The sequence below is a fragment of the Penicillium mononematosum genome, assembly GCF_028829835.1.
Source record: "Penicillium mononematosum strain IBT 11891 chromosome Unknown utg000005l:1.0-9366267.0:1.0-9372171.0, whole genome shotgun sequence".
NCBI classification, from domain to species: Eukaryota; Fungi; Ascomycota; class Eurotiomycetes; order Eurotiales; family Aspergillaceae; genus Penicillium; species Penicillium mononematosum.
Genome location: NW_026643275.1, coordinates 43,424 through 62,942, shown reverse-complemented (window position 1 = coordinate 62,942; position 19,519 = coordinate 43,424). Strand labels below are relative to the sequence as shown.

Genomic DNA, 19,519 nt, shown 5'->3' with positions numbered 1-19,519 from the left:
GCAGACCCGAGATTGAAGTCATTGTAGTCTCCTGCATTCGTGGCACAGGCTATTTCTTTGAATGGAAAGGAGTTTGGAACTTCTCGCCGAGATTGGTCTGAAAGATCCGAGGTAAGTCGACTTAGAGCGGCTGTGTTGTAGTGGTTCCATCTGTCAGGTGGTGGCAGTTCACCTTGGAGACTGACAGACATTATCGCGACAACCAGGATAGATGTTTCTCGCCCCATTGTGGACCGTAAGACCGTATCTTTTGCATTGGGATACATTGATCCATTGGGCCGATTATTGCAACCAATTTTGGAACGCTGATCGGAGAATTGCATAGCCCCACTGCCCAGTGTGAGAAGATGCGGGCTATGCGAGGCTCAGCAAGTCCATGTATCAGCACGAAAAGTAGCGAATGGAAGAATAAAGCTACTTAGGTATTGATATCTGACGTCATGGGAACACGAGTGCCAAGAAATGGAATAAAGTTCGTTTGAACCCATGGATCGACTTGACAACTCAGCGCCCAAATAGGAAAGTCTCGTATTGAAGAAGACAGTATATATACACTTATACAAGGACACTGCTGATGCCACTGAGATAGAGTAGTTATTCAGAGTCATTCAGAGAGTCAGAGCCAAATCACCTTGACAATGACCACAACCATTCTGGATCCTAAGACAAAGGAAATGGAGATTCACTCCTCAGCCTTGTCTCTGAGATCTAACAGTACTCTAAGCACGCTCATCGAGAGTCCATCCTCTTTTTATCCATCACGCATTTTAACCATCAATGCGCAAGGCATTCGAGCCTTTCGTCTCCCACTGCCATCCCGCCAAACCGAGATCTTCATCTACAACCCAGATGGCACCGAGGCGTACGTCTCCACGCGCGACAAACTTTGCTCAGGTAATGCGATCCTGTCTCACCCAGAGCGCGGAAGTCTCATACGGACTGAATACTTCTTCGGTCCGGGCCGTGATCCCGTGGTACACCTGCTTCAACCTTCCAGTGACATTTCCGAGGAACTGAGTGTCACTGGGAAATGGGCCTCCCGCACAATGCGCTTTGGTATGCCTGGTGGTAAAGAGTTCGAATGGGAATATGCCAAGGGAAAAAGGGCAGATGGGCAGAAAGTCAATTTGATTGTTTTTCATGCAGTGGAAGAAGAGAAGGGCAAGAGTAAAGAGACTCGGGGCCATAGGATTGCACAGCTAGTTCGAGGAGAGGATTCTCGGACGCCCGGCACATCGCGATCTTCTGCGGGCAATGGGGGTGAATTGCAGATTGATGAAGCTGCATTACAGTCCCTGGAACTGGATGAAGCGGTTATTGTTGCAACTTGTTTGATGATGTTGAAGAAAGAGATTGACCGACGTAGACTGATTCAATTTGCGTTGATCGCGGGAGCTGGTGGTAGTTGAGATTTATGGAAAGGTTGGAGTGTCTGTGTATTTTAGTTCTCTCAACGCTAGTATCTATTTTCTATTTTCTATCGGATATTTGGATATCTTCTTTTCGAAACTTTATACCAAGTCCTCCAATTGTTTGGGGGGCCAGCCCCTCAATTGGTCTTCTCGTTCAACAATTCGGAGATGTGGTCATTAAGCCAGTACCCGTTCAGCTTGTCGGACATGTTCTTGGCTCCGGAGATCCAGCCTCTGCAGATCCCGTCCCTGCCCCGCAGGTACACTGGAATGCCTGGTCCATGTCCCACTCGGTGCTGGGGTAGAAGAAGGTGAGGGCATCGCCTGCCTTCAAAGGACGGTCGTCCACGACGCGCACCTCCATGCGGCCCATGTCGAAAACCAATGATGGCGCGCATGAGTGGTTGCAGTAGACTGAGGTCGGAGTTGAGTTCGATGTGGGTGTCGCGGCCGGTTTGCACACTTGTGTAGGCTTTCTTTCCGGGAGTTGCCGTAGTGATCTTGGCGAAGAGGGCACCCGCGGGGAGGTCAACGAGAGAATAAGCTCCGCTTGCGAATGCTTTCGTACTGCGTTCAACACGCAGACAGTCGGGATGGGTCGGAGGAGGGAAGTTGGCAAAGGCGGGCGTCACGGGAATGGGATCGGCGGATGGGGCCATATTGACGGAGAGATGGAGAAGGGTATAATAGGAGGATATGAGGGTAGGATAGGAGAAATAGGAGAACAGGAGAACGGGATATGAGGTGAATGAAAAGGAAGGGGAAATACCTGGGGCTTTTATTGGGGTAGAGATGTACAGATGTAGACAACATCCCACATTGTTCCCTTCAACCGAGGTCTTTCCGCTCGGAAGACCGAGGCACAGGCCTCTGAAACGAAATTAATTGTCTCAAAATAAAGAGTCTTTATGTATTTATGTAGATATTTAAACAATTTAGACTCGTGAACGTGGACCTTTAGCCGGTGATCGTACGCATTCGTCATTCGGTGAGCCTCCACATGCAGAACAAGCCCACATTCTCGGCTTCATTCTCGAAATGGTAAGGGACTGGGGTAAAATGGACTCTGCAGTCTACGTCAGCAATTGAATTATTTAAGAAAAAGTCGAAACCGTCCCACAATTCTTGTTCGTAGAGTCCGACGGAATGTTCACCACCTATTTTCACCTTCTAATGTTGAACTCGGTTTATTTCCTATTTACACATGTATTGTACATCAGTTCATCTTACGTAGTAGCTCCTGTCCATTTAACCACCGCTCCATATTCTCAGCTGTTTCGCGATACCATCCCCGCAATAGCTCCTCCTCTCCATATCCCATGTGGGGTGAAAGCAGAACTTCACTGCGTCCATCTTGGCCCCAGGGAGTAGTACGCCAAGGGCTATCGAGAGGTAATGGCTCCGGGTCAAAGACATCTAATGCGGCGCCACGGATGCGGCCCGCATTCAAGGCCTCGAGGAGGGCCTGCTCCTCAATTAAGGGCCCACGCGAAGTATTGATGATAAATGCAGACGATCGCATATTTGCTATTTCAGCCGCCCCAATGATCCCACGGCTTCGATCCGATAGCACACTGTGTACACTAACGATATCGGCATGTGCAAAGAATTCCTCTTTAGATGTAGCAACGGCAAATGTCCCCGCTGGCAGACCCTGAGCGTGGGCTTGCTCGTCCGCCTTTTCCTGTGTCAAATTTGTTGACCATGCGAGAACTTTCATCCCAAACGCCAGAGTGCCAATATTTCCTACTTGTGACCCGAGTTTCCCCAAGCCAAGCAGTCCCAGTGTCTTTCCGGACAAGTTGACCCCAAGGGAGCCTTGCCATGCACCGCGTTTGACCGCTGCATCGTCGCGTGCTATATTTCGAGCAAGCCCCAATATCAAAGCCCACGTATGCTGAACGGTCGAATTCACACCGGGTGGGCGGCCCTCGGTACCTGCGACGGCCACATTGGAACGTGTAAATGCCTCGAGATCTAGCGCCAGGTTGCGGGTACCCGTGGTCAAAAGGAGTTTTAAATTTGGGAGGGCGGCAATTGTCTTGGCTGCGAAAGGTGTCCGCTCGCGCATTGCTAAGATAATATCGAAGGGAAGGAGTCGTTGGACAAGAGCAGCATGTTGTGCTGGATCGCGGGGGTGGAGGGTCTCGGGGAAACTGGAAATTTCAACTCGCGACTCGAGATGAGTAAAATAGGCCGGTGCAATGCACTGGTAATCGTCAAGGATTGCAAACTTGAGCCGAGCCATTACCCGTGGACAAAGATGAACATATGAGAGAGGAGAGGGCAAGGGTATCGGGGGGAGCAAGAAATTCCTGGGGAAATGACGTCGGCAGTTTGTTTATCCACTCAACTATTACCTACCTACCTATGTGGGTAGTAAACATACGATTTGATTTAACTATAACATTGCCAGGCATTGAGCTAGTATACGCTAAACCTATCCTTTGGTAAATGTACATACACCTGCACATATTCATCCAAAAGTAGATCTAGAATATTGCACCCCCTATTGTGAAACTGGATCCCTCATCATCAGGAAAAAGGACTCTTGCCCAACACCACCAAATTGTTTATAATCCATAACTACCTCCTCTAATATCTTCCATCCGTGCTTGAGGTAAACGGGGACACCCTCGGGCGTACCCTCAAGGAAGATACGTGACTGGGAGGCATCTGCTTTTTCCATGCCCCATTTCAAGACAGCAGAACCAAACCCTCGCCCTTGATATTCCGGCAGGGTGGCTAGCAGATCGAGGACTAGTGAACCGTTTAAGCCAAAAAGAACCCCTGTCGGGAATATGAGAGCAACTTACTAATATCGTTCTCTGTCGTATATCGCTTGCGACTCTCCCTAGGAGCTTTTTGAAGGCATTAAAAACACCCTTGTTCATTTGTTGGGGTGCATGTGGAATGGGGTCCTTGGCCAAAAACACTGCTTTTTCACTTAGAGGAACCAGACTCGGACCAAATGATGCTGGAAATTGCCAACGGCTGTAGGTCGCCAGCTCCCCACTGACGGGATCATGGATCTTGAGGACGTGCATATTGGGGTTGGCAAGATGTTTCATTCCCACAACTATTTTGTATTCCTGCACTCTACTCAGGGTGGCTCCTGGAAAGACTTCTTGGAGGTAACGGCGGCCTTGAAAGCTTTGCACGTTGACTTTGGCAAGTCCTGGTCCATCGGGCTCGGTGGCATATTTGATGAGATCCATGATTCTTTCCATAGAAAAAGGATGATAATGGGAAACAAAGGATACAGAGAATATCCTTGGAATCTCGAAGAAGATATGCCTAGCCCTGGAGTGAGTCAAGGGACACTAATCCCCTTTGGTTCCCCGTTCCCTCGGATTTCCCCCTCATTCAGCTCAACTTCGATTTTTAAGATGGAAATAATTCCATAAGAATATTGTTTTCTATAGTACAGACTGCGATCCTTATTTCTAATCCTTTCGCTTTCTAATTTCCAGCTTTGCATCTGGATCACTCAGCATTTCAAACCCCATCTCCACGATCTTGGGTGTTATCCCTTCAGGGATCCTGACATCATAAGTCAAAAGAATCTTCGCCAGAGCAATCTTGACTTCATTGCTAGCGAAGAATCTCCCAGGACAAATTGGCTTTCCAATTCCAAAAGCAATGTGCTCTGGGCTCGTGGATGCTAGTGCTGCCGCAGTATTGCCGGATTTGCGAAGACGAAGAAAACGGTAGGCGTCATAAGAGAATGGATCAGGGTACACTGCTGGATCCCACATCATGGATGCATCAACGGCAACATTCGTTCCGCGAGGGATAGTCATTCCGTTGGGAAGAATAACATCTTGCAGGGCTTTTCGCTCAAGATTTACTGTGGGAGAGTGAGTCTACTATCTTGAGAGTATTGATGAGTTGGAAGTAGACGCGTACCTAACAACCCCGGTTTGAGCCGTTGTGTTTCCTTTACTGCGCTGTCCAACAGCTGCATCCTGAAGACGCCTGCAGTTGTCCATCCACTCTCCTCGATAGCTTTCTGTGCTTCATCTCGTAGAACCGGGATCAGGTCTGGATGCATACAAATATCCAGTAGGGACTGCTTGAGTAGCTCTGAAGTCGTGTGCATTGCGCTTATCGCAAATGCGATTTGCGCTGCAGCGGCATCATAGGGGCGTCCGGCAGCGGTTTCTTCAAGCCACTGTATAGTATCCTCGAACTTTTCTATCTTACCAGGCTCAATGGATTGAGACTGCCCATACCCCCTGCGGTCGAAGATTGGCTGCAACATAGCCCGAGCAAGACGAATTTGCTGACGGCACTTTCTGAGTTCTGGTAAGAACCAATGAACCAATGGACGAAGAAAAGCCGGCAAGGCGCGGAGAGATCGAATCCCCATAAAGGTATTTATCGACGAAGTGAGAATTAGCTCTTGCCACTTAGGATCACGAGCTAATTCAGGACCAACAAAGACAGATGCTGACATTCGCCCGATGAAGCGGACTGCGTGTTGAGACCAATCAACGGTGTGCCATTCTGAAGAGTAAGTTAGTCAAGCGTTCTAACCCAGTATATAAAGACCTACCATCGCAATCCGTCCAGATCTCTTCTAGAGCCTCCGTAAGATGTTCATGAAACAGCCCACACTCTGTGACGGAAGGCCATATTAGTGAGACTCCGATGTGAATCATGGGTCTTGAAGCTGTCACGTACGACTGCTCTGATTGTTCAATTTTGTTTTGGTGACATTGATAAGGATCTTCCTGGGATCAGTAACAACTCTCTGACCATCCATCCCGGGGTGTGCCGCAAAATATTGCTGTATGAAATCGTGTCGTCAGTTCCCTTCTCTCATTGGCAAAGACAACCGCAACATACATCGTGGACAAGCGCCTGATGATCTAGATCCGGACAGTTCTTCAGCCACTCTGTATACGATGCTGGGAGAATCACCCGAGAGCCAAGATTGGTTATGATGCGAAATGGGCCGTCAAACTGAAGCATGTACATTAGACGCAGTGTTTTTGTGGGAAAGGAACCCAACTTGCCTTCTGAATTCCTTCTTTGATTAAACCCCTGGCATCTGACATAAACCTTGACTGGGCCTTTTTCAAAGTTATATCACCGGAGTATGAGTTGACGATCGGTATTGTCAGTTCTCCCATCCGGCGCCATGCGAGGACAACAAGGAAGCCCAAGAGGGCTGTCGACAGAAGATAGACGCCGGAAAGGTCTTCCATAAGAAAGCCATCTGAGTGGAAAGCAAGATATGACATTGTTTCTTGAAACTTTTGTCCCCATCAGAAGCAAATTGTCTAGGCAAGGGACCATTTAAGTATGCGATGAGAATATAGATGCGAGTCACGTGCACGTCCCTTTTGAGTGCCCGGGATCCGTCACGATGAATAAGAATGAGTCACTACAACATACATCGTATATTGTATGGCGTCTGGTATATAACGATCAATTCCACTGCCATTCAATGAAAGAGGTAAAAATGGCTGATCTGTATAAGTATCTGCACAAAACAAACCAAAATTCAATGGATACATATCCGTTGTACATCTTTGCGGGAAATTCTCAGGCCAATTGACTACCTTTTAAGCAGCGGACTTGGCAAATGTCTTCAGAGAGGCCTCACTGCCATTCCAAATTTCCGAATCACCTCCGAAGCTATACGCATCCGAGTTCTGCCAGAAGCTCTGGAAAGGCCAGCCACCGGGGATAGTGCCGACCGAAGTGCTGTATCGAGCCAGAACCAACGGGTAGTCCTGACTGAATGCCGTGCTGCCACCAGTGCAGGTGTTCCACCAGTCGGCGGTGGTGTAGATCATAGGGTACCGGCCAGCGGCGCTCTTGTAGGTCTCGCCAAAGTCCTTGATCCAGGAAACCATGGCTGAATGGCTGAGCCCATAGCAGGTTGCGCCGGATGGGTTGTATTCAATGTCCAGCATGCCGGGCAGGGTCAGGCCATCATCAGACCAACCACCACCGTGGGCGATGAAGTACTTGGCTTGCGCGGCACCAGTGCTACTGTCGGGTGGGCAAAGTGATAGCCACCACGGAGCAGACCGGCGCTAGTGGCACCCTGGTATTGGCTCGAGAAAGAGCTAGAGATGAAGCTGGTACCCTCAGTCGCCTGGTATAGTTAGTATTGTGACGGATAACGGATTCGTAGTAACTTTGGGAAAACCCACCTTGATCATGACGAAGCGGGCACCAGCAGCATAAGCACCGGCAAAGTCCACTTTAGGTTGATAGCCAGAAATGTCGAAGCCCTGGACACTGGCGCTGGCAGCGGTGGCGAACAGGAGAGGGAGGGCGTTAATCTTCATGGTGAGATTGCGACTGAGACTGGGATTGTCAATGGAGAGTGTATTGAGTGAATGCAAGTTAACGAGCAAGATTTTGGGAGGGGAATTGGGGGCTTATTTATGGTGTTTTCCAGGCAATGAAGCTTCAATGTAGTTGCAACCTCGGGACCATGAAATCACACGGTCATGCAGTAGCAAAAGGTTGTATAGTGGAAACACGAGGGTCCATTTCTATCATCCCACTTCTGGTATGTACAATGCAGATCAGTTCCTGCATGTTGTTTTGATGTTTCAATAGACTGGTCCATATAGCATCCGGGGAGGTTCCATGGCCCAAGGGATTTGGTGTATGTATGAGGAAAAGTGCCCACCAAATTGATTAGATATTGGACAATTCGACTTGAATTCTAATCTCTGAACACTTCCAATATGATCTTAGACTTCATAATAGAGCGCTGTACAGAGTATATAGTGATTGTATTCGGATACGAGGAACTGCAAAGTAACCCTTAAAATCCCTAGATAGCGTGATGAAACAGGGATATTAAGATATAATTACCGGATAAATGTAGAAATACGGGAGATAAATATAGAATAATCGAACAATCGAACAATCGAATTAATCCAAAAGACATAATCTCGCAGAATGATAACTCTTTCGGCCATCGGTGCTTCGCCTATGTAAGCGAAAGTAACCCCGGGGATGGGCTAAGCTCTTCTCCCCCCCACTTTTCATATCTTCCTCTCTCAATACCTACAGTACTATGAACGTGTGCTTTTTTTTAATGACAATTGGTGGCTGTGCTCGGGAAATGGATAGCTTAAGTGACCCCCGACCATGAGCACATCTGGAAATAAGGATTTCCGCGATCAGCTGGGAAAGTTCCGCTTGGATTCGATCAACACTACCCCGACCTGGCCTCAACCAACCCCGGTTCATCATGAGTCTATAGATGCCTCGCAAGCTCGCAGCAAACGAGTATCGACAGCCTGTGACTTTTGTCGCAAAAGGAAGAAGAAATGCGACTTTCGATACCCCAACTGTTCCGCCTGCACCCGCGCCGGAGTCCGATGCACCATACCCCCGCCCGGTCCTCAAGTCGCTAGCGCCTCCGTTCCCCGAGACCAGCTGGAAAATTTGCAGAAACGAGTACGATGGCTGGAGGAAGTTGTCCGCCGCAAGTCGGGCCTCTCGGTGTCGGAATTGCCGACGGGAACACCAGTCGATGGCGAGGGAGATCCGGATTGGTGGTATCAGGTCCCCGCTATGATTGCGACCGGGGGTAATCGTTCGACCTCAATGCCGAGCCCTGCCGGCAGTGGTGGTTCGTCCGCGACTGCAGGACCCTCGGAGGCATCGCCGGGAGTAGGGACCGAACTCCCCGACATCGGCGAGATCTTTCGCGATCAGCTGGAGCATCGCCGACCGTCAGTTGCCCGACCTTCCTCCGCGCCGCGAGTCATGCGCTTGTCGTCGCTGGACGAAGCGGAACGGCTAACGGGACAATATTTCGACAGTATTGGATACCAGTACCCGTTCCTGTCCCGTCCGGAGTTTATGGCCCATCTGCGCCATATCTACACAGGTGGTGTTCCATCGCCGGAAACCCATCACTCTTATCATATTGTCATTGCCATTTCGCTTCTGATTGGGTCTGCGGACCCGACCCAGGCAGCTGAATTTTACCATGCCAGCCAGGAGACGCTGCCACTGGCGTTGCAAAATGAAGACTTGCCGGCTGTACGGGCACTGCTGGGATTGGCCTTGTATACCATGTTTGCGACTGCTGGCCCCAGCATTTGGCATGTGTTGGGTGCGACAATGCGATTGTCGATTAGTATGGGTTTGCACAAAGCGCGGTCGTATCCTGGCATTGCCGAGGAGGAGATGGCCAAGCGCGCCTTCTGGAGTCTTTACAACCTGGACCGTCTCATCGCTAGCACCTTGGGTCGGCCATTGGGCATTGCCGACGACGATATTAGCGTGGGTCTTCTGCGAGAACTCAATGACGATGAAACCGAAGCGCCTGGCGCCAGCGCGATGACGATCCCCTTGCAGGTGATACGTCTGCGGCGAATATTTTCACGCATCTATCAATACTGTAAGTGAAGGCTTTGAGTCTCACCTGATTTTTGTATTCATCTGACCGTTTCGCTTGTAGTATATAGCAGCCTGCCACGACTGTCACCCCAAGAAGCCACCGCTACGCTCAGTCAATTCCGCCATGAGGTTGATGACTGGCGCATGACGGCTCCAGTATATCCATCCGCACTTCTCTATTCTACCTCTTATTACGATTATCTCTATTACACAACACTGCTCTTGATGTACCGCCCCAGCCCACGCAATCCGACGCCCGACATTACCAGTATCATCAGCTGTGGCGAATCCAGTATCCAAGTCATTCGATCCTATTGGGACAGCTACTCAGTTGGCAAGCTGAAATGGATCTGGTTAACTCTGAGTCAAGTTTATTTTGCTGGTATCACTATCCTGTGGTGCCTTGAGCAGAATGCGCGCTCATTACGCGAGTCTCAGCCTGCCCCCTGGCACCCTGAAGAACAGACCATGCGACGTGCTATTCAGGCGGTTGTCGTGCTCTTGGAAGAATTTGGCAAGCGTCGGCCTGGGGTGGACCGGTTAGCAGAGACATTCCGGCACCAGAGTACAGTGATCTTCAGCCAAATGGCCTATCAGCAGCAATTAGAACAGCAGCAACATCTCCATCACCCACAACATCACCCACAACCACCTCCGCCACCACGTGCACTCCTTCCACCTCATCCAATGTCTTTGGCCGCACCCCCTCCACCTCCAGTTCCACTTGCCCCAGTTCTCGACGACGTGTTACTCGTGGATGGCAGCGGGACTGTCCCAATGATCGACCCGCAGATGGCGGAACAACTCTTCTATTCCTACAATTGGTTCCAAGAGGAGATGGCATCATACTATACCCTTTGAACAAATCTCTTTATCTGTATTTAAACCGTGCTCTATTGGAGATAGACGGAGTTTTCCACCGGGCTAGGCTTTTTGCTTTCATGTTAATACTTTGAGAGGTGGTCACAAGTAAAAACAGGACAGACCCATCAGATTCAGCATCATTTCAATATCTGCAACATGATCTTTTATGTAGTTCATGGTCACCAGGCAGATATGAGAATGGATTGGTACATACAATTAACACTCCCACTCAACTGAAAGAAATAGACTCTTCAGATTTGAAGTATAGAAGGCTTATTCTTGGAATTCAGCTACAATAAAGAGCATCACAATAACGGGTTGTTGATGTTCAGGCTCCCACAGCACCTGGGCACCTGCTGCTGGGCACCTGCAGCATATCCCGATTATTAATTTCCCGCTCACCTCCATTTATCTCCATCTCCCTTTTATATTTTGCGGAATTACAGCTATCATAATAGAACCACTGGCCATCGTTTCTTTGTTTTGTATATCATGGAAGAACTCGACAAGAACGCCACCCCGGTCTCTGGGCTGCCCCTCGGCTTTCATGGCACGGTAATCCATTCCCGAAGTTTGGATGACCTCGAGATCCTGGAGAATTGCATTGTGATTGTGGGAACAGATGGCAAGATTCAGGCGCTACAAGCAGATGTGGAATCGGATCAGATCAACTCCATTGTCTCGGAAAATGGTTATGTGCCGGACGTTTTCCCAGTGAAATATCTCAAGCGCGGGGAATTTCTGTGCCCCGGCTTTGTTGATACTCACAATCATGCACCCCAGTGGGCACAGCGTGGTGTTGGAAGAGGGATTTCCTTGCTCGACTGGTTGGATAAGGTCACTTTTGCCCACGAGGCCAAGTTCCAAGATCCGGAATATGCCAAACGCATGTACGCCTCTTGCGTGACGGGCTTTTTACAACAGGGCATCACCACCGCATCATATTACGGCTCGCATCATGGGCAGGCAACTCGCATTCTGGCTGATGTCTGCTTTGAAAAAGGACAGCGCGCTCTGGTGGGCAAGTGTAACATGAACCGGAATGCCCCGGACTGGTATCGGGATCCGTCGGTGTCCGACTCACTACGCGAAACGCGTGAGCTCATCCACCATGTCCAGAAACTTGATCCGGAATACCGTCTGGTGAAACCAATACTGACGCCACGCTTTGCGATATGTTGTGAGCCGGAATTACTGGATGGGCTTGGTGCCATCGCCCGTGAGCATCCCAATCTCCCAATACAGACCCATTTCAATGAAGCAAAGCAGGAGATCGAGTCCACGCATCAGCTCTTTCCAGAATTTGATACGGAAGCTGATCTCTATCAGCGATATGGTTTGTTGAATGATCGATCCATCCTTGCCCACTGTATCTTTTTACAGGAAGGAGAGATGCGTCGCATCCAGGAACTTGGCTGTGGGGTTGCCCATTGCCCAATCGCCAACACCACCATGCAAGATTTTATGGTAGCACCTGTGCGAGAGTATCTGCGCCGCGGTATCAAGGTGGGCCTCGGAACTGATAGTGGTGGTGGCTACTCGTCATCCATACTGGATGCCATGAAACAGGCTTTCATTGTATCGAATGCGCAGCAGATGTTGACCCAAGGACGGGACCCTGCCCTTTCTTTGTGCGAGGGCTTCTTTCTCGCCACTCTAGGTGGTGCGCAAGTGTGTGGTCTCGATGACCGGGTTGGTAACTTTGCAGTTGGCAAAAAGTTTGATGCGCTCGAAGTCCATACCAATCTTGGCCAAGCAGGAGTCATGAGCCCAGTCGAAGATGAAGATACCCTCCAGGTGATATTCGAGAAGTTTCTGATGACTGGGGATGATCGGAATATTGTCAAAGTCTATGTGAGCGGTCGGTCGGTCAAGCTTTGATGGTCAGTCTTAATTTATGTGCAATGAGAAATGAGATATGATATAGTGATGAGGTACAATGTAAGAATAAACACCAACCCCCCGTAGCCCATTCCGTAGGGGTATCCAAAAGATCATTTTCGACTCCTGTATACCCAGGATATTGTATATTAAAAGTAAGAGATGCAAAGTGCACCCAAGAAACAGTGATTACGGCAATATATGGAGATAGGAAAGAGGCCAAGATGAAGTTGTGGTCGAGCGTTGCTGATCACTCCCAAGTTCCCTTCGGGGGCCCAAAGTAGCCACGCGCTGGTAACTCCAGGTAGGGCGTGCCTCTGCCGTCGGCTGTTGTTTTCGACACGATATTTCCCCACCAACTCAACGAACCGGCCGGGAGAGTTATGCAAAAGAAGATGATTACCGTCGCGACCGCAACGCCGCAGTCTAGCGCGGCGGATAACACATAATCTGCGGGCAGTCAGCAAAAGAAGCAACGATGAAGGAGAAACGATAAACACACTGTATTTCGACCACCACGCGGGTTTGCGGCGACGGAGTACGCCATTGAATATCAAGTTGACTATCCACCACGATGAGAAGCTGATACCTGTAGCGGGCGGAACAAGACTCATTGCACCGAAAGCGACAGGCCACGAGATGTAATTGACAGCTTTCCAACGACGACCTAGAAGATAGGTAATGACTACCGCCGCTGGTCCGACCAGGAAAAACCAAAGCAAATTGCTATATATCTGCCCCGAAGAAAACAATCGGCCTGGACCAACAGCACCTGAAGGTTGATTAGCTTTGTGACCTGGCAGAACATCGGCAATAATATGGAAGCTCACCCCAAATGAGAGACGAAGAGTACGTGACTTTTCCATGAGGGCAGATGAAATTCCCCTCGGCCTCGGGGGTGCACACACCATCAATTCTGGTAATCATGAACACGGTCACACCACATTGAACGATAGCCCCGATGAGTGTGGCAAGGCCTTGAGCTACAAACAGAAGCCGTGGGGCGATGTGCATATAATGAGCCAACTTCATATCGGCGACAAATCTAATATGGTGTATCGTGTTAACTCGGGTTGATTCTTTTCTGGGACAGTATGTCACTCACTCGAGTCCTTGCTGGACGGCGACATAACCATAGAACTTGAAAGTCATGTTGGCCACTGGCTGCCCGAGGAAGGCATACCCGCCAATGAATTCCGTGAGTAGGTTGAGTTGGTTACTGCTGATATTTGTGAGGGCTTGGATGACCCCAACAGGAATAAAGTAGACCGCTGGTAACACGAATGCCACAAGCACACCCCATGCCGGTAGACCCGTATGCCACACCTCGTTGGTTACAATGCTCAACACGAACATCAGGACAGTAACTGCGGCAAACCACCACCAGGGTACGGGTCGATATGAAGACATCAGTCGACTATGGACGTCTTGTTTGCTGGTCCCTTTCCATTGTTGCCACAAGTCTTTCCCATGATACAACGCGATGTGGAAGAAGATGCCCGTCAAGTTAGCAAAGGCAACACCGAATGTGATTGCAAAGCCAGCCGGTAAAAACATGGGCGAATAGTCCCGATAAGCAGTTTCGTCGATACTCCCACCCGAGCCCATGATACGACTGGTGTTATAAGGCATTCCAGTATTATCGAAGGTATCGGAGTTGAGCAGCGGCAGGTGTGCGGAATACCAGGTGTTGGTGTAGTAAACGAGCGGGCACACAAGCCAAAAGAAGAGCGCAAATGATCCCATCACATTAAGGCCAGCCCAAAAGGGAACAAGTAGGGGGCTCTGATTGGCGTAGACAACCTGGGCCCAGTCGAAGGTCAATACCGACATCCCCAGTCCGGTGGTTTGTCCAAAGAGCTGGTTCACCACCACGTTGGATGGCACGATCCAGCAGATGAAGGCGAATGTGCTGAGACCCGTAAAAAGATATCCCGGGACGGAGTACCAGATGGCCCCACCGATGAAAACATAAAGAAAAAAGCGGAGACGTGTGATTTGCCAGCCATCTGCGATAAGATTGGAGCGAGAATGGAGAGTGGTCAATAGTGCTGCGTTTGACAACACCTGCGGCCAAAGCATCGATGCCGGGCCGACTAGCCAGCGCGAGGCCATGCCAGCTAAGCCGAAGCCAAACAATTGGGTGGTAATACACAATAAGACTTCAAATCCACCCTGCGATGGCATGTTATAGAACTTGACAAGTGCTTCGATAACTTGGGTGGCAGCAGCAGACCCAATAGAGACGTTCGCCATGATTGTGATCAAGGCATGCTCCTTGATATTGAAATGCCGGTCGGGATTCAGCAGTCCGAGAGGAATCCATTTCGCCCAGGCACATCCTAGCGGGAAAGCTAGCAATTGTGCCACTAGAGCACTGATTTTCACACTGGGCTGTCGTAAGCTGAAGAACTGGTTCAGTCCACTACCGACCTGTGCTGGCGGTTAGTATTATCTTGCCGATCGCCCGGTCGCATAAAGCCATAAGACATACGATGGTGAACACAATACCAATGGTCCACATGCGGACTGTATTAACAGGCAGCGTCAAGTCATTGACTGGCTGGATGACAGCCCGCACCTCGGGGAAAGGCGAATCATCGGCTTCATAGGGTAAGATCTTCTCGGCATCCCGATCGTGAAGAACGGAAATTCCATGTTGATCCGAGAGGGTGTTCTGAGATGTGAAACAGTTAATTTAGCACAACATACGGAGTAGATATGTGGGACATCTGGAGAGAACTGAAAAACGGGCCACCCACCTGGTTCTTCGCTCCCTCCATCATCAACCCGGTCTGCAGGAGCCCCTAGCAGTAAGGGATGGAACACAGCTAACCCTAGTTTAGTGTTGGGTCGGCTTGAGCCGAATGGGTAAACCAACTAGGTAGGGATGGCTGCATGAAGTGTCTCCAGATATGGAGTACTCCATACAGGGATGTCCGCGAGCTAACAAAATGGCCAATAAAGAAAGGGAAATCTATCACATCACTTCCCCGGATTGCGTTCTCTTGGATAGGATTGGGTAGACAGGGGTTAAAATGGATATCCAACGTCGAAGGAAAGGGAAAGAAATTGACGAGAAGGATTGCAACGTCGGAAGAAACCGTTATCGACCCACTTTATTATTGCCGGAGTAAGATATAGCTTCGGATTTGTGTTATAACTATTAGATTAATGGAATTAATTGATTGAAATCGAAATTAATCTTTAGATTTCCTGTAAAAATGTCATGTTGAAGGCTTAAAAGCTCCAAACATTGTTGATCCCCCCTTTTTTCTTATTCAAAGATATAAATTTACTACATATATTTACTATTAAGCCACCCCTAACTTCTGCGAAGGACCTCGGGAAACCCTGGTGCTCTCATAATGGGTGAATGTGAATCTAATACTAATGATGTGCCCTTTTCTCAAAGGCCCATTGTCATCCTCGGTGCAGGGATCATTGGTTGTGCGACTGCTCGGCAATTGCTGCTGAATGGATTCCCCGTGGTATTGGTGGCTGAATATCTACCGGGAGATCAAAATATTTACTATGCATCGGCTTGGGCAGGAGCAGCGTGGCATGCTGCTGGGGGTATCACTCCTGATCAACGGTACCTTCAAGCTGTCACACATCGTGTGCTACTCAAGATGGCACAGGATGGCCCAGAGGCAGGGGTGAGCATTGTCAACGTACGAGAATATCTCGAACAAAAACCTGCCCCTGACTCGGCGATATGGGGTAAGACGGTCGTCTCCAAGGTACTTTGGACTCCATGTGATCATTGATCGATATTAACATTCTATGATTTCAGTTCCGTGAGATGAAACCTGGTGAATACCCTCCCAATTTCAACTGTGCCTGGGCCTATGAAACGCTTGTCACAGACCCCACGAGGCATATGCCTTATATTAGGAACCTAGTTGAGTTTCTTGGGGGTCGCTTTATCCGCCAACGTGTCGAATCCCTCCAGGAGCTATATGACATGTTCCCCGAATCACGGGTCTTCATAAATGCAAGCGGTTGGGGCAGTAAAACCCTGACGGATGTGCAAGATGATAACTGTTTTCCGGAGCGAGGGCAGAATGTGTTTCTGGCCACTGATCAATGCGACACACTCCACTTCCGAAATGGCAAAGAATATACCTATGTGATTCCTCGGCCTCTATCCAAGGGAGTGGTCCTTGGTGGGGTGAGGCAACAGGACAATCTGTATGAAAATTCCCAAAGGTATCTCCAAGCTCGTAACTCTTAGAGCTAACCTATCCAGGTCATCTGAAGTCGATATGGATATTGCGAGGGATGAGATTGCGCGCGCGCATCAGTTAGCTCCTGAAATTGTTCCGGAACACCCTGCTGCTGAGAAGGTGAGTTACATTATCGGAATCCGACCATCTCGAAAAGGAGGTTTCCGTCTCGACTCGGAGCGAAAGGGTCATCGGGTGGTGTTGTCCGCCTATGGGTTTGGTGGTGGTGGCTATTCGTTTTCATATGGGATTGCCGATGCCGTGGCCAAGATGGTGGAGAGGGTCGAGCGCGAAAATGTGATTTTGTAGATTGTGTACTACAGTTGGGATTAAAACTGCCATGAATAGATACGATATGTATACCTGCATAGTGAAACAGAGCATTACACATACGTAGACATTGCATTAAGTAGTTAACGAGACCGTGGCCGTTTTCGGCAACTTCCCCGGTCAGGTTTAGCGCTGCTGTCTCAATGCGGTTTGGTGTCTACCAGATTAGGTTTAGCCTAATACGCTATACCATGAGGGGAACTGCCGTCTCCGCCTTCACATCGTGCGTATGTTGTTTGAACTTGAGCGCATCGGCACCGGATTGTCGTCATCGTCAGTTTCTTCTCTCTCCAATATTCTTCCTGTATCTATCAACCTCGCCATGTCAAATGGTAGGTTTTGCCTGAAGCCCTTTCTCAGAATATACGCAGCCTTCGCAAGATCTTCATAATAATTGCCACTACCCGAAGTCTGTCTCGATCAGAGCCAGTCCTTCAGAGTCAATTCAAAATGGTCGAATTCGCATTACCAAGCTGCCCTTGACCTTTCTCTTGCTACTAACCAATTGCTATGTTGATGGGCTGTCCTTTTGGTGTAACTTCCATAGGATCCACGCTCCCATCACGCACAACTCCCTGGAAGATTTGAAATAACTGTAGAGCGGCATACGGAGTACGGAGTACTTTTGATGACGATTTGATGATGCTGATTATACCCAATTCATCTACCACATGCAGCTAGCACTGTATATATGCTGTTATGTATGCGCGAGTGCCGGGTCTACCGACAGCGAAAAGATGTTCGCTAGCCCCATGACGATCCAGAGCGGCTCTCAAACCAAGCATCCAGTTGGTCGGATTGAACGTAACATTGAAATAATGCTAATGTATATAGGCCGTCTCAGCACACTTTCTTCGTTCACAGTGCAGCCTTGCGAGTTTCCAGTCTTACTCGCAGCAACGCAGGGTTCGTTACCTGTCGCGTCGTACCTGCTGGATGCATGATCGACATGTACTTTTGTCTTGGCTTCCGGCTGATCGACAACCCACAAAGAAAATAGTTCGGCCTATCAGCGCATACACGAGTCCAAATTCAGATATTGAGCTGTCAGCCTGTCAGAACCTACGTTGCTGCCTAGTAGGGGTCCAGGAGGGTCCCCCACCCTGGGAGAGGAATATCTCTGTCCTCTCGTTCAAGTTGACCCTTACGACGATATAAGTCCCCATCTAGTTCCATATCAACTCTTTCACTTCCTCACTGTCTTCTTTCTCTTACCTGAATTCTAATTGAATCATCATTTAACATTGTGAGCTTTCCAAAATGGACCACCTCCGTGATTCTCTGCTAAGCTCTCTGCCTACAGACACGCCTTCTACTGCAACTATCGACCATGCTCGCAGAGATCAGGAAGGTACACGCCAGTCTGTCGCTCGGGTGAATTCAAAGAGGTTCGAGACGTGGCCTTCAGTAACCGGACCTGGGTCGTTACTAGCCGCTACTGCGATATTGGAAATGGTGTAGACTCACTTGAAGGCCACATCCACTCCCTGTGGTATATGTACTACGATCTTGCCCGAATAATCTCCTCCGAATCACCTGAACATGAGGGAATAGTCCTCGATATCCTCCGCATTCAAGGAATAGGGCCATTGACTAGACCTACGCGCGGAGCCTATGGGATTGATATCGCAAGAACCGTCGACGGTACACTATGGAACGATCTCCCCTTCTTGGTTGGCGATATGACCAATTTCTGGATTAATCACGGTGCTTCTATGTCGGGAACACAGCGTCTTAACTTTGCAACATTCCTGGCTAAACTTGCATCCACTCGTGTGGCTAAGGATAGGCTGTGCCAAGTTGTTCTTCTGATCTTCCGTACTCTCTTTGAAAGCCCTCAAGCACTTCGCACTAGGGAAGAGACAGACGGGGGAGTGCCAGACGAGGAAGATCTCAACCGAGGTACTGAGCAGCTTGAGGTCTTTCATCTGTTACCAGCTGCTGTTGCTTGGCTAAAAATAGCAATCCACAACCCCCTTTTGTTATCAGAAGTGTATTGGAACGACTGCCCTAGCCATATCAGCAAGGGTGGTGAGGAGTTCCTCGAATCGGAGCTCGGACAGCGCTCACCTGCTGGATTCTCTCCATGGAGATACATGTTCTGGCTGAAGCGACTTCATGAGATTCAGGAAGAAGCTAAGGAGGCCAATGAGAAAGCCCTGGAGGAGCTTGCCACTGATGGCATCCAGTACATGATTAACAAAATCAAGCAAAGGAACGCTGAGGTCCTCAGGGCTTACAAGAATGGTGGCGATGCCCTGCATCAGGATAAGCATCTCTCATGCCTAAAGCGCCTTGCGCGCGTTGAGGAGCCACAGGCCTCTTGAGTCTTCAAGTTGAATGTCACTCTCTCAGCGCTCGCTATCCAACACGGATGGAAAGCCAGCCGTTTATTGCTCCATAGCGTCAAATTCT

General features: G+C 49.2%; 11 protein-coding genes across 11 annotated transcripts; 5 read left to right on the top strand and 6 right to left on the bottom strand.

The window, feature by feature from the left end:
- Positions 1 to 638: 638 nt before the first annotated feature.
- On the top strand, positions 639 to 1,409 carry N7519_008136 (uncharacterized protein; the record flags this gene model as incomplete). The annotated part of the gene is made up of 1 exon (XM_057294912.1): positions 639 to 1,409. The coding sequence occupies one exon, from the start codon at positions 639 to 641 to the stop codon at positions 1,407 to 1,409; it is 771 nt and encodes a 256-aa protein (XP_057142794.1).
- A 140-nt stretch (positions 1,410 to 1,549) lies between these two features.
- On the bottom strand, positions 1,550 to 2,071 carry N7519_008135 (uncharacterized protein; the record flags this gene model as incomplete). Its single annotated transcript, XM_057294911.1, has 1 exon — positions 1,550 to 2,071. One exon carries the CDS (start codon positions 2,069 to 2,071, stop codon positions 1,550 to 1,552), a length of 522 nt encoding a protein of 173 aa, XP_057142793.1.
- A 557-nt stretch (positions 2,072 to 2,628) lies between these two features.
- N7519_008134 (D-2-hydroxyacid dehydrogenase family protein) lies at positions 2,629 to 3,660 on the bottom strand (the record flags this gene model as incomplete). The annotated part of the gene is made up of 1 exon (XM_057294910.1): positions 2,629 to 3,660. One exon carries the CDS (start codon positions 3,658 to 3,660, stop codon positions 2,629 to 2,631), a length of 1,032 nt encoding a protein of 343 aa, XP_057142792.1.
- Positions 3,661 to 3,921: 261 nt separating this feature from the next.
- On the bottom strand, positions 3,922 to 4,642 carry N7519_008133 (uncharacterized protein; the record flags this gene model as incomplete). Its single annotated transcript, XM_057294909.1, has 2 exons — positions 3,922 to 4,172; positions 4,225 to 4,642. The coding sequence occupies 2 exons, from the start codon at positions 4,640 to 4,642 to the stop codon at positions 3,922 to 3,924; spliced, it is 669 nt and encodes a 222-aa protein (XP_057142791.1).
- A 216-nt stretch (positions 4,643 to 4,858) lies between these two features.
- On the bottom strand, positions 4,859 to 6,076 carry N7519_008132 (cytochrome P450; the record flags this gene model as incomplete). Its single annotated transcript, XM_057294908.1, has 3 exons — positions 4,859 to 5,262; positions 5,322 to 5,921; positions 5,971 to 6,076. 3 exons carry the CDS (start codon positions 6,074 to 6,076, stop codon positions 4,859 to 4,861), a joined length of 1,110 nt encoding a protein of 369 aa, XP_057142790.1.
- A 909-nt stretch (positions 6,077 to 6,985) lies between these two features.
- N7519_008131 (uncharacterized protein) lies at positions 6,986 to 7,720 on the bottom strand (the record flags this gene model as incomplete). Its single annotated transcript, XM_057294907.1, has 3 exons — positions 6,986 to 7,398; positions 7,446 to 7,524; positions 7,583 to 7,720. 3 exons carry the CDS (start codon positions 7,718 to 7,720, stop codon positions 6,986 to 6,988), a joined length of 630 nt encoding a protein of 209 aa, XP_057142789.1.
- An 817-nt stretch (positions 7,721 to 8,537) lies between these two features.
- N7519_008130 (putative C6 transcription factor) lies at positions 8,538 to 10,661 on the top strand (the record flags this gene model as incomplete). The annotated part of the gene is made up of 2 exons (XM_057294906.1): positions 8,538 to 9,801; positions 9,862 to 10,661. 2 exons carry the CDS (start codon positions 8,538 to 8,540, stop codon positions 10,659 to 10,661), a joined length of 2,064 nt encoding a protein of 687 aa, XP_057142788.1.
- Positions 10,662 to 11,156: 495 nt separating this feature from the next.
- Positions 11,157 to 12,545, top strand: N7519_008129 (putative guanine deaminase; the record flags this gene model as incomplete). The annotated part of the gene is made up of 1 exon (XM_057294905.1): positions 11,157 to 12,545. The coding sequence occupies one exon, from the start codon at positions 11,157 to 11,159 to the stop codon at positions 12,543 to 12,545; it is 1,389 nt and encodes a 462-aa protein (XP_057142787.1).
- Positions 12,546 to 12,795: 250 nt separating this feature from the next.
- On the bottom strand, positions 12,796 to 15,328 carry N7519_008128 (uncharacterized protein; the record flags this gene model as incomplete). Its single annotated transcript, XM_057294904.1, has 6 exons — positions 12,796 to 12,995; positions 13,048 to 13,317; positions 13,376 to 13,590; positions 13,651 to 14,978; positions 15,040 to 15,222; positions 15,308 to 15,328. The coding sequence occupies 6 exons, from the start codon at positions 15,326 to 15,328 to the stop codon at positions 12,796 to 12,798; spliced, it is 2,217 nt and encodes a 738-aa protein (XP_057142786.1).
- Positions 15,329 to 15,913: 585 nt separating this feature from the next.
- N7519_008127 (FAD-dependent oxidoreductase) lies at positions 15,914 to 17,083 on the top strand (the record flags this gene model as incomplete). Its single annotated transcript, XM_057294903.1, has 3 exons — positions 15,914 to 16,288; positions 16,342 to 16,739; positions 16,798 to 17,083. The coding sequence occupies 3 exons, from the start codon at positions 15,914 to 15,916 to the stop codon at positions 17,081 to 17,083; spliced, it is 1,059 nt and encodes a 352-aa protein (XP_057142785.1).
- Positions 17,084 to 18,364: 1,281 nt separating this feature from the next.
- Positions 18,365 to 19,431, top strand: N7519_008126 (DUF3632 domain-containing protein; the record flags this gene model as incomplete). Its single annotated transcript, XM_057294902.1, is given in 2 exon segments — positions 18,365 to 18,455; positions 18,467 to 19,431. 2 exon segments carry the CDS (start codon positions 18,365 to 18,367, stop codon positions 19,429 to 19,431), a joined length of 1,056 nt encoding a protein of 351 aa, XP_057142784.1.
- Positions 19,432 to 19,519: the final 88 nt, after the last annotated feature.